Source organism: Podarcis bocagei (assembly GCF_964188305.1).
Source record: "Podarcis bocagei genome assembly, chromosome: Z".
Lineage (NCBI taxonomy): Eukaryota > Metazoa > Chordata > Lepidosauria > Squamata > Lacertidae > Podarcis > Podarcis bocagei.
In genome coordinates, this window is record NC_138140.1 from 1562101 (window position 1) to 1575166 (window position 13066).

The following is a 13066-nucleotide window of genomic DNA, read 5'->3' on the forward strand; positions in this document are numbered from 1 at the left end:
AGGAGCTTCCTCTACCTGCTCCCCTCCTCCCCTCTCAGCAGAAGTCCATTCGCAGCGCAGGTCAGGGCTCCTGCTGACTCCATCCCTTAACTCAGCCCTGCTTCAGAAAAGGGGTGAGGGCTTCAGATGGGGGAGACTCAGGGACCCAGATCAGGCTGGCAGCAGCCACTCATCCCAGGGGCTGCTTGAAAGAAAAGGAAAAACCCACCGCAAGGCAGGGCAGAGCTGCCAAAGAAAGGCATATCAGGAACCATTGTGGGAAGCTTCCAAAGGCTGCTCCGTGATCCTAATGTGAAGTAATAAGCTGTTTACCCAGCAGGACCAGACTGGGATTAATTGACAAAGCAGGAGAGATTAATAGCTATTATTTCCCTGTCAGCTTCGCTCCTCCACAAACTCTCACACTCAGCTTGCAAGGATGCAGAATTCGTTTGCAGCCAGGGCCCTGGGCTAAGCTGACCCCCCAACCCCCACCCCCTATACAAGGCAAAGGGCTCCATGGGCCAAAAAAAGCACTCCCTGGACTCTGATCCTCACCATCAACCTCCCCGCCCCCACAAAAAAAGAAAACACCCCACATGCAGTGACAAAACCGAAGAACACTCTCAGATCAAAACCAGGAACTGAGAAAAAGGAGCTATAAGCAGCCCACATGGCTGAACCCCTGGCTAGCCAAGGGCAATGGAGGGAGCCAACTTTTCCTATAAATAATGCAGACACACCATGTCGTGGTTTGGACCTTTAATTTTTTTTATAAAAAAAAATATTGATATAAATTACTTGCTCAGACATGGGTTTGTTGTGTCACTGCTGAAGCTATTTGTTGGGTGTGGCCCCTCAGGATCTTTGCATTCGTCCAGCCTTCAACAACCGGGTGTCTTTCAGATATTTTGGACTGCAACTCCCCTTCAGCCCCAAAGAGCACAGCTGTATGGTGCTAGGGCTAAATAATGGGATTTGTAGAGTTCAAAACATCTGGAGGACAGCAGGTGTTGGTGGGTAGGGTTGCCATATTTCATTAAGTAAAAACCAGGACATCCCAAAAGTTTTTTTATGGAAGACCCCCAAAATGTTGAGCTTGTTTTTAAGGAAGCCATCCCCAAGATTGTGTTGTGTTGTTCTCTGGACATCAATTCCACCTTTGAAATCCCGGTAACGTCCAGGAAAATCCAGATATATGGCAGCCCTATTGGTGTGGGCTAATCTAGGGTATGTATGTATGTAGGGCGTGTATGATGTATGGAAGTGAGAGCTGGACCATAAAGAAGGCTGATCGCCGAAGAATGGATGCTTTTGAATTCTGGTGCTGGAGGAGACTCTTGAGAGTCCCATGGACTGCAAGAAGATCAAACCTCTCCATTCTTAGGGAAATCAGCCCTGAGTGCTCACTGGAAGGACAGATCCTGAAGCTGAGGCTCCAAGACTTTGGCCACCTCATGAGAAGAGAAGACTCCCTGGAAAAGACCCTGATGTTGGGAAAGATGGAGGGCACAAGGAGAAGGGGACGACAGAGGACGAGATGGTTGGACAGTGTTCTTGAAGCTACCAGCATGAGTTTGACCAAACTGTGGAAGACAGGAGTGCCTGGCGTGCTCCGGTCCAGGGGGTCACAAAGAGTCGGACACGACTAAATGACTAAACAACAACAACAATCTAGGGTGCTTCCAGAAGTGGGCTTAATATTGGAAACGAGTCATTGGCGGCAGGGGGTTTGAACTTAATTATACTTTCTGAGGAAAGGACAGCATAGAGAAACAGACTGGCATTTTGATGCTGATGAAGTTGAGCAGGTGCTGCGAAGAAAGTGCACGAGCAGCAGTCCCAGAATAAATACACAAACACACAAACCAATAGTGGATAACACAGACATTCAGGCATTGGGAAGCCAATTAGCGCATGCATGTGATAAAAAATAATAATTATTGTGCTGCTTTAGTCCACAAGTGTTATCATAAAACCTCTTCATGCATTGCAATGGTCTAAGGACTGCAATCTCTTTCTGAAGTTCCTGCATTCGTAGATAGCCACCTTTCAGTCAGTTACAGATAGTCAGTTACAGAGAGTCCTAGTACTGTCAAAACAGGATCTACAATATTCACAGATACCTTGCTGGCTGGTGGGTTTCCCACATCTTTTCTCAGAATTCCTTTACACATTCCTGGACTGAGCAATGATTGAGCTCCAAGCGAGCCTGGAATAGCAGGAGTTGCTACTGCCCCAGGGAAACTAACAAGCAACTCCTTTCAGACTTTCAGATTTCTCTTCCTCCCACAAGATGGCAGACTCACAACATGTTAGAAGACCCAGGACAGAAGGAACTGCAAAACTAGCTGCAGGATTCCATGAAACTGAAGAGTGAGGATGAAAGGGGGGCAGGTTGCTTAGGAGTTGCTAGTCCAGGACCGAGATTGATGAAGACTCTTTACAGCTAAATCTTAGCAAAGTGAAAGAGAGGCTGTAGCTGATCACTGGCCTCCCACTTTTAAGCTAAAGCACAGCAATCTCTAGTACCGTATTTGAGGCACCACAATATTTCAACTGCAAAGCCTAGCAGAGATCCATGGACAGCTGTGAGTCCACAATGACTCCCAGGCTGCACACCTGGTCCTTCAGGGGCACAGTTACCCCATTCAGGACCAGGGATGTTTCTTGTGAAGCAAACCCACTTCCCCAAATGCTAAGATTCAGCCTAAATTCTCACAGCGTGACCTTATTACCCTCGATAGCTTCACCCTGTCCTTTCAATCATCCCAATGACTTGAAATGTTTTATACTGTGATGCCAATAAAGGTATTTGATTTGATTTGATTCCCAGGCTGAATGCTCATTAAATGGGTCACTGTGCAGGATTTCCTTCTCAGGAATTTAAAGGTGCCAGATGAAAGGGGCACATAACAAACACCCCTCCGAAACTCAGGAAATTCCAGGCAGGTGATGTCTTAGGATCTTATGCTGCTGTGTACATGCCATCTTAATAAGATGCCCATTTTTACCCTTACCCGCTTGAGGCAAAATGGGAACATGCCACCCTGCGCTGACACTGGCAAGACCAGACCCCACTGCCCCGCCACTGCTGAAGCTTACCTCCATGAGGTCTCATGAGATTTTGGTGAGCTCTTGCAAGATCTCATCAGAAACCAGTTTGCCTACCACCACTGCTTCTCCGCTGCCAGTGGAGGCAGCAGGGACTGCCGCTGCTCAAGGTGGTCACCGGGGTGCCAACTTGAATATAGTAGGGGCCCAGGTAAGCCCTGCCCCACATACAGTTGTACCTTGGGTTGAATGTGCTTCAGGTTGAGCACTTTCGGGTTGCGCTCCGCAGCAACCCGGACGTAACGGAGCGCGTTACTTCCAGGTTTCACCGCTCGTGCATGCGCAGGCACTCAAAATGATGTCACACGCATGCGCAGAAGCAGCAAAACACAGCCCGCGCCGTCACATCTTACGTTCTATTCAGGATGTGAACAGGGCTCCAGAATGGATCCCATTCGCATCCCGAGGTACCACTGTAGTTGATCACATGATGCAGTGCACACTCACTTTTTTGAATGGTAATACCCAACAACCTGGGGGGACAGCCCTCTCAAATATTTTATTGTGGAGTCTGAAGCCCCCACATCCCCAAGGAGTTGGCTCCTGTGGCGTTTGCCTCGCCTTGTGGGCTGGCCCTGCTTACCTGAGTACCCTGGCGGGCAGTGACACTGATAGCTGTTCACCAGATCCACACAGCTCCCTCCGTTTTGACATGGTTGGGATGTACATTCATCAATGTTGAAGAAGCAAGTCTCTCCTTCAAACATGTCAAAAAGAAATTATGTTAGACATCCCAACTATTTCCTCACCGATTCAATAATCTACACATAATTCAGTTAAGCTTCACTAATGACAAATATACAACGGGTGAACTATTTTTTAGATCCACCTTTTCATTGTTGTTGTTGTTATTTCAATTTATTAGTCACTTGCCACATAAGAGTTTCCAAATGACTTATAAAATTATAAGAGAATAACACAGAATCAGAAAAAATAACAAAGCATTTCAACAGTAAGTGCTGAATGGTAAGAGCCTATAAAATGGAATCAATAAAATGGAAAAACCACAGCAGCAAGAACACAGCATCAGTAGACAGCAAATCATCATAATCTGGCACTGATTAATTATCTCTTGGTTTTGTTTTTGATGTGCTTTTCTTTAATATGTTTGTGCCTTGTCTATTTTTGGATGCTTTGCATGGGTGTATTAATGCATCTATCCTTCCCCTTGATTTTCAGCTGTGGTGTAGAACTGTGAATTACTTAGTTTTAAAAAACTACAAAATAGAAGTAAAGCCAAGATGATGCACACACTCAGAGCCCCAGGTTATAGAATGTACAAAGCTCTTTGATCAAGCATCTCCTCTGGAGCATTCAGAATGAAACATGCGCTCCACCTGGCAGTGTATTACTTACCATCAAAGCCTGGCTGGCACCTGCAAATGAATCCAGCAGCTTCCTGGTAGGTGAAGTGCAGGGGGAAGTCTATGTGATCTCCGTAGTAGCTCTGATTGGACCGTTCAAAGCACTGGCCCCCATTGAGGCAGGGCAGGGCGGCACATTCGTCTACATCAACCTCACAGTTTTCCCCTACGTATCCTGGGGACAAAAAAGCAAAGGGGGCAGGAAGCCAGGTCAGCTGACATGTGCCTCATTTGTCACAAAGCAATGGGCTAGATCGAGGAACCTCACCTGGGCCGGTTCACTCCAGCGGAGATCCCTCCGTGGGCTGGATCGCACCCGTGCCCCTGATTTCCGGCGCCTGTGCAGACGCAATTTCCGGCACCACAGAAGCGAGTCCCTGCGCCATGCCAGTTTAGCACAGCATGTGGGGACTCGCCGAGTGGGTGGCTCATTTCGGGGGCAGCTTGTGAGCCGGTTAAACGACCCCGGTGGGCTGCTTGGTTGGGCCTTAGGTTGCCCATCCCTGCTCTAACCCAAACACTCCATGCTCAGGGTCATTCTGTCCACCTAAAGAGATGCCAACAAGACGTCTTCCTTCTCTAGCAAGTTATTCTCAGGGGTGCTTTGCTCAATCGTGGCGGCAGGGGCATACCTAGGGGTTGGGCAGGTGGGCCCCAGCCAAGGGTCCAGGCCCCAGGGGGCGCAGAAACAATGCCTCTTCACTCTGGCTTGGGCTAGGAGCCTGCCTGCCTGCCTGCCTGCCTGCTTGCCTGCCTGCCCGTGTACTCCCTGGCCACTCCTCTGCTGTTCTGTGCAGCCAGGTGAGTGCATAGGCTCCTCTGGGCTCCTTACTCAGCAGAGGAATCTAGTCACTGGTTTAGGCTACCACAGCGGCCCTGAGGGGCCCTCTCCCCAGTTGGCTGGCAGTGATCTTAGAAGTGTAAGCAGAACACCCTGCGGGGCTGGAGGAAAGAAAGATGGAGACAGCAAGTGAGAGATGAAGTAGAGGAAAAGGGAAGGAAGAAGGCGACAGAAGGGAAAACAGTGAATGGAGAAGGGAGGTAGGCAGGTAGGCAGGTGGACCAACATAGACTGGGGGGCAGGGGGAGAGGTAGAACAGAACAGACCCAACCCTGATGGCTGCAGATGATTACTGACGTAAAGCAAAAGGTGACAAAAAGCAAAAATTTTAAACAGCCTTGTTAGAAAAACTAACCAATAAACTGAAACTGAGACGGGGACAAATAGAAGACACCTTCACCCTGGCATGGTTCCTCTTTATCACATACACAGCCCAACAAGACAACGACAAGTATCCACCGACGGCATACAAATCTGGCTAACCTGATCCAAACACACACACACACAAAACCAAATCTCACTACAGCCAACCAGACAACCAACCACTCCCTAGGCCAGGGGTCTGCAACCTGCGGCTCCGGAGCCGCATGTGGCTCTTTTACACCTTTGCCGCGGCTCCGGGGCGGATACTAGCGAGGGGAGGAGGCACATTGTGCGCCCCGACACTCCCCACTGTGGCGGGCGCTGTACTGGCTGTGACGTCGCATGGGGGCAGTGCGTGCATTAGTCACGCACCGTCCCGACGTCACCTTCCTGGTTTTGCGGCTCCCAGGTTGTTTTTCTTCGGAAACGGGTCCAAGTGGCTCTTTTTGTCTTAAAGGTTGCAGACCCCTGGGCTAGGCCAACCCTCAACCTCTCTCACCACCAAGGAAATACAACAAGCGAAAATCCACACAAGTGACACTGACACAAAATCCCACACATACACTAAGTAGAAGAATAGAAGCATCGTCACCCCACCCCACTCACAATTACCCCCTCTCCCTCTTTCTCCCTCATTTCCTCCTAACCTAATACTGAACACAACATTAATGAAACTGATCTGTAGAAAACACAACTTGAAAAAAGAGACAATGCACATATTTTTGTAAACCAAGAAATATTTAATAAAAATATATTTTTTATTTATTTATTATTTTTTATTGAAGAAACCAGAGGCCTTCCTCTTGGGCATAGTCAGCCAATTGGTGCCAAAGAAGGACAGAACTTTTTTTATGTATGCAACAACAGCAGCAAGAATATTGATTGCAAAGTATTGGAAGACACAAGATCTACCCACACTGGAAGAATGGCAGATGAAGGTGATGGACTACATGGAAGTGGCAGAAATGACTGGCAGAATCCAAGATCAGGGAAAAGAGGTGGTGGAAGAAGATTGGAAGAAATTTAAAGACTACTTGCAGAAATACTGTAAAATTAATGAATGTTAAAGGGATGTTTGATTGAAAATAAGCGGTATTGGTAAAAAGATTAACAAGAATATGTAAATACGGATTGAAATGGTTGAAAATATATAGTTATAATAGATTAAGATATTGAGTAAAGATAAATGATAGAGGGTAAGGATTTGCTAAATTAACCATGTGAACTGGAATACAAAAAAGGGGTGTGTGAGGAGGTCAGGAAACAAGTAAATGAAATATAAGACATGAAAATATTGATTTTTTTATTTTATTTTTTACCTTTTGTGTATTTTGTCTTTGTATTTTTGTATCTCTTTTTCTTTTATTATTGTTACTCTTCTCTATTTCTTATTTTTAATTTTGCAACTTTTTATTGTTTATAAAATTTCAATAAATATCATTTTATATATATATATATATATATATACACATATACACACATATATAATTAACAAAAAGCAAAAAATTGAGTTTCTGGTTCATGGTCTCTTCTGGCTTTGGAGGCACCAATACAGCTCCTTGTCAAGGGTGCAAGGGGGCCTAGGTGTGCCTCTGGGGGGGGTGGTCACAGACTGAATTTGGAGGTGTCCACAGTCAGCTTTATAGTGAGTGGAGACTTCCCAAACTACAGAACCTTTCATTCCAGTCCCCTGGTTATGTGCTTATCACCATCACCCGTTCTTCCATTATGACTTCCCTCAAAGAATTCTGGAATTGTAATTTCATGTGTATGTGAAGAATTCATTCATTCATTCTCTCTCTCTCATATCCAGAGCTTCCCAGCTCAGAACTACATTCTCTGTAGATTCCTGAGAAAGATTTGAGCAGGTCGGTGGGATGTAGCCAATACTAGTCCTACTCAGAGTAGATCCATTGCAAAGAGTAGGCCCATTTGTCTTAATGGGTCTACTTTGATAAAAGTTAGGTAAAGGTAAAGGGACCCCTGACCATTAGGTCCAATCGTGACTGACTCTGGGGTTGCAGCGCTCATCTCGCTTTATTGGCCAAGGGAGCCGACGTACAGCTTCCGGGTCATGTGGCCAGCATGACGAAGCCGCTTCTGGCGAACCAGAGCAGCGCACGGAAATGCCGATTATCTACTTGCACTTGGACGTGCTTTCAAACTGCTAGGTTGGCAGGAGCAGGGACTGAGCAATGGGAGCTCACCCTGTCGCGGGGATTCGAACCGCCGACCTTCTGATCAGCAAGTCCTAGGCTCTGTGGTTTAAGGGATACCACCCGTGTCCCTTAAAACCGTGCCTTAAAATCCGTAGTTAAAACCGTGGAACACGGAGCCAGTGTGGTGTAGTGGTTAAGAGCGGTAGTCTCCTAATCTGGGGAACCGGGTTCGTGTCTCCGCACCTCCACCTGCAGCTGCTGGGTGACCTTGGGCCAGTCACACTTCTCTGAAGTCTCTCAGCCCCACTCACCTCACAGAGTGTTTGTTGTGGGGGAGGAAGGGAAAGGAGAATGTTAGCCGCTTTGAGACTCCTGAAGGGGAGTGAAAGGCGGGATATCAAATCCAAACTCTTCTACTCTTGCACAGGAGGCAGTGATGGCCACAAACCTAGATGACTTCAAAAGAGGAATAGTAAAATTCACAGAAGAGGAGAAGGCTATCACCTGCATCCCTTTTTTAGTTAGTTGGAGATAAAACAAAGCGTTGTGCTCACACATCACTGAACACAGATTCATGGAGTCACACAGCATGAACTGGCACGACACCCGTCCCTGCCTGCATTATAGAAGGACTCCTGCTGCGTAGAAGATATGCTGGCAATCAGAACAAGGAATGGACAGACCTGCCTACTTTGGTTTCTCCTGGCTTCTCGTTTTAGCTATCTTCACCACATTGTTCCATCAGTTTTCAACTTTAAAAACCCCACAACTATTTAAAACATTGTTTTAAATGTCCCCTAATTCCCTATTACAATGTGTATATTAATTTCACTAGTATTATATCCACACTTTCCCCCAGTACATACTGTTTTGGAGGCAGGCGTTGAAGAACTGCACCATGAATTTTGGAGAAGTGCAGATTTCAAAGCTGTATTTCATTTCAAATATTGTATTGAGACCTGAGCATTAAATAGGTCTGCAGTAATGCAAACAAAACCAAATCTCGCTCTCCCGCTCCCAAATCACTATTCAGGACTTCTGGGAAGGCAGCATGGAAGGTCAGTCACCCTTGTTGAGGTAATTGAGGTGATTAACAACAGCTACTGTCTATTGTATTATCTCTGATGAACAGAGATAACAGGGATTAACTTCCAAATGCTCTGGAAGGGTAACTACCCACCATGGAACCAATAAACCTACGAGGAACACAGACAGGATGAGTGACCAAAGAATGAAAAAAACATAAAGGTAAAGGTAAATTGGCTTTATTGCCTCGCTTTATTGGCCGAGGGAGCTGGCGTACAGCTTCTGGGTCATGTGGCCAGCATGACTAAGCCGCTTCTGGCGAACCAGAGTAGCGCACGGAAATGCTGTTGACCTTCCCACCAGAGTGGTACCTATTTATCTACTTGCACTTTGACGTGCTTTCGAACTGCTAGGTGGGCAAGAGCAGGGACCGAGCAATGGGAGCTCACCCCGTCGCGGGGATTCAAACCGCCGACCTTCTGATCAGCAAGTCCTAGGCTCTGTGGTTTAACCCACAGCGCCACCCGCGTCCCTTGGAAGAACCATAACTTTGCCCAAATACCACATAATAGCCCTAGAGGTCAGTCTTTACGGCAATGACCAGCAAAACCTATTTTCTTCAATTATTTTTGAAACTCCTATAAATTACTACTAAAACTATCTCACTGTCAGTTAAAATGTTCATTTGAAATATGACCCAGCGGTTGGCTTACAAGGAGACATCATTAAGGGGCTAAAAACGAATAAAGTAAGAAGCGTGCTCTTAGGATACATACTGAATGAAGTTTTTCAAACAGCTAAGAGAGTCTCCAACTCTGAGAAATTTTTATCTCATTGTGCTCTATTCCCAATTTTCCATCTCACTGGCGAATGTGCTGTTTATAATGTGAAACTACATGGTTGCCTGCTGTGGGAATTTGAGGCATGCAATCTCAGATAAACAAGAAGTGTGTGGATTTCTGAGAGAGTACCCAGGGTGATGAAAGTGCTGAAAAATACCCCATTGACTATCACTGTTGTACAGAAATTATTTGATGAACAATTGGAAGAAATTAGAGCAGAGAGGTGTAAAATGATTAACAAAAGTGCCCTGGACAAAGCTGAGGCCAGATAAGTTACAGAGTACTTGGGGGCAGGGGTAAATACTGATGGAGAATTGCCAGAAGAGGAAAATGGAATGGTAAAGTTAGAGGCAATAGATGATGAAATTGAGAGGACCTCCATACAGATGCCTGAAGGAGTGAGACAGCTAAATGCTGGAGGGGGGGAAGGTATCCAGGGATGGAGAGACTAAGAAATATCCTGAGCTGGCAGTTGAGAAAGAAAGGATTCTACATTCAATTTGGGTTGAATTTAGAAGAAAAAACTATTAAGCCTCTTGCAACACTTTTGGGAAAGGAATGGCAAATGAGGAAATGGAAACCATGTTTGTATATATATAAATGGATGAAAAACCATGGCCAACAGGAAATGCATTTTGAAGTTATGGATCTGGGTGTCAATTAATGACTTTACAATAAGTAAATAATTATGGATCATTGTCTTAATACATAACAACAGTAAATAAACCCTTGAGGGAATAAAGAACAAGGACTGAATGTTTCTTAATATTGCAGGTAAAGCTGTGATGTTGGATTGGGGGAAGACTATTGTTGACTTTTATCAATAATAATAATAATAATAATAATTAGAGAACCTCTTTTGGACTCCTTGCCTCAAAAGAAAAATTAACAAACCTGAGATGCCCAGTCAGAAGACTGGAAAACATCACCTGGCAGAGGGAGGATCAGCTGGATTGAGCACTCAGCTGTTTTGAAAAACTCTTGAATATATAATTGGCAGAGGGATAATAGGAAGTCCTTTTTACTTATTTTTTTAAAAAAATATCACATCCCCCCCCCCCATTATTTCCTTTAATAGCCTTATATTTTTGTTCTGTTTCCTTTTCCTTTTTCTGTTTTGGTTTTGGTTTTGGTTTCGCTCAGCTTTGATTTTGTAATGTTTTGTGTTGTCCTCTACTCAGGGTTAAGGAGGGGTTAACATGCAGATGAAGGTGATGGACAGTTGACCCTGCGCATAGGGAGGTGAAGATCTCCCAGGGTGGAAGGATGGGAGAAGCAAGGGAATCTCCCAGGTGAGAGCAGGGAGGGTTCAGCTCTCTCTGTGTGGGACAAGTTAAGATTTACCTGTGAAAGAGGACTTTGTATTTCTTTTTTCTTCTTTCTCTGTTTTTGTTTTTGTTTAAATAAGTTTGTTTTGTATTGTAATGTACTATGAAAGGCCTTAATAAGATCTTTTACAATAATAATAATAATAATAATAATAATAATAATAATAATAATAATGCCTTCAGATGTCTTCTAAAAGTTTGGTAGTTGATTTTCTCTTTGACATCTGGTGGGAGGGCCTTCTACAGGGTGGGTGCCACTATGGAGAAGGCCCTCTGCCTGGTTCCCTGTAACTTGGCTTCTCGCAGTGAGGGAACCGCCAGAAGGCCCTCGGAGCTGGACCTCAGTGTCTGGGCAGAACGGAGAAAAGGAGAAAAGGACCCAGAGCCCTGCAAGTATCTTGTGTGATGGTTTCTGACTTCTGGGACAAGATTAGGATAATGAATAAATGCAACAGAGGCTGGGAAAGCTTTTGCATAGTTAGTAGAGCCTGGAGGTTCACTGCCAGATTTTCACAGGATTGGGGATGAGTTTACTGCGGGGCTGAAAGTCACAGGGACATGTTGACTTCACTTTGTGACGGGAAAAAAGCTTTTGGACTATAGGAGAACAACACAAAGACTTCACCCACCTGGCCAGCAAACACAGCTGTAGCATCCAACCCCTTCCAGGCAGGTGCCACCATTCTGGCAAGGCTGGGAGGCACATTCCAAGATATCCAGCTCACAATGATGCCCTTCAAAGCCCGTGTTGAGGCAGTCACACTGGTAGCTGAGGAAGAATAACAGCACAGAGCCATGATTCATGGTTAGGAAGCCTTTGCCACCACCCATGGAGAAAGACCCTTTTCAGGAATTGTTGGAAGATTCTGGACAGATGAAAGGAAGTACAGTAGTACCTCTGGATGCGAACGGGACCCATTCCAGAGCCCTGTTCGCACCCAGAAGCAAGCGCAACCCGCGTCCGCGCATCTGTGCATGCACAGGTTGCGATTCACAGCTTCTGCGCATGCCGTCATTTCGACTGTCTGTGCATGCGCAAGCAGCAAAACCCGGAAGTAACACTCTCCGTTACTTCCGGGTCACCGCAGCGCGCAACCCAAAAATACTTATCCTGAAGCTACTTCGACTCAAGGTATGACTGTATGTATTCATGCAGCTGAACTATGGAACTCCCTGCCACAGGAGGCAGGGATGGCCACCAACTTGGATGGACAAATTCATGGAGGAGAGGGCTATCGGTGGCCACAATGAGTATGCTCTGCCTCCACAGCAGATTCTGAATACCAGTTGCTGGAAACCACACGACGGGAGTGTGTCGCTCTTGTGATCAGATCCTGCTTGCCGGTTTCCCCTTGCAACATCTGGATGGACATCTGGTGAACAGGATGTTGGACTAGATGGGACACTGGCCTGACCCAGCCGTGTCTTTTGGGTTCTTATGTCTTCTACATCATGCAGCTCCACATTTCAGTTCTTGAGAACTCAAGAGAGGTCATCATTCCAAATAAAGTGGGACTTGCAACTAGGGAGGGCTGTCCCTGCCCATTCTTGTTTCTCTCCATTTCTTAATTTTCCAGCCTGAAATTCAGTTGTCCACATCTCCACATCAGTTTGAGATTGATTTATTTGTTGTATTTTTTTTTTAAGGGGTTCAATGAAATTCCATCAGTTCGGATTTCAGCTACTGTACAAATTTTTGAATAGAATTTTGCCCACAACATACATTTTTGCAAAGCAGTTCCCCTTAATAACACATATTTTTGAATACTATTTTCAGTAATATATGCATTGATAGGAACACTTTTCCAAAGCATAAGCATTCTTGCTCACATTACTGTGAACTTCAGTTTTGTATCGGAAAGTGTGAATTAGGGAGTTTCACCTATAAATGAGAACTGAATTGAATTTCCCTCCATACTTACCTGAAACAAAATATCACAGCATAAACTGTTGCTGTTGAGGAGTCCATGAATTCCCTCCCAGCCTCCTCCTGCTAGCTTCCCCTTCTCTCTCCCCCACCCCCACCCCACAGAGAATCATTCAATATTCC

General features: G+C 45.5%; 1 protein-coding gene across 1 annotated transcript in view; it reads right to left on the minus strand.

Annotated features, from left to right (window-relative positions):
• The window catches only part of CRB2 (crumbs cell polarity complex component 2), a 63726-nt gene that overhangs the window by 23866 nt on the left and 26794 nt on the right, over positions 1 to 13066 (minus strand). Inside the window, exons 4-6 of the mRNA XM_081179637.1 lie at positions 11646 to 11785; positions 4450 to 4632; positions 3677 to 3790 (exon numbers count right to left, since the gene is read on the minus strand). Of these exons, the coding sequence (XP_081035763.1) occupies positions 3677 to 3790; positions 4450 to 4632; positions 11646 to 11785 (437 nt within the window). The remainder of the gene's footprint in view (positions 1 to 3676; positions 3791 to 4449; positions 4633 to 11645; positions 11786 to 13066) is intronic.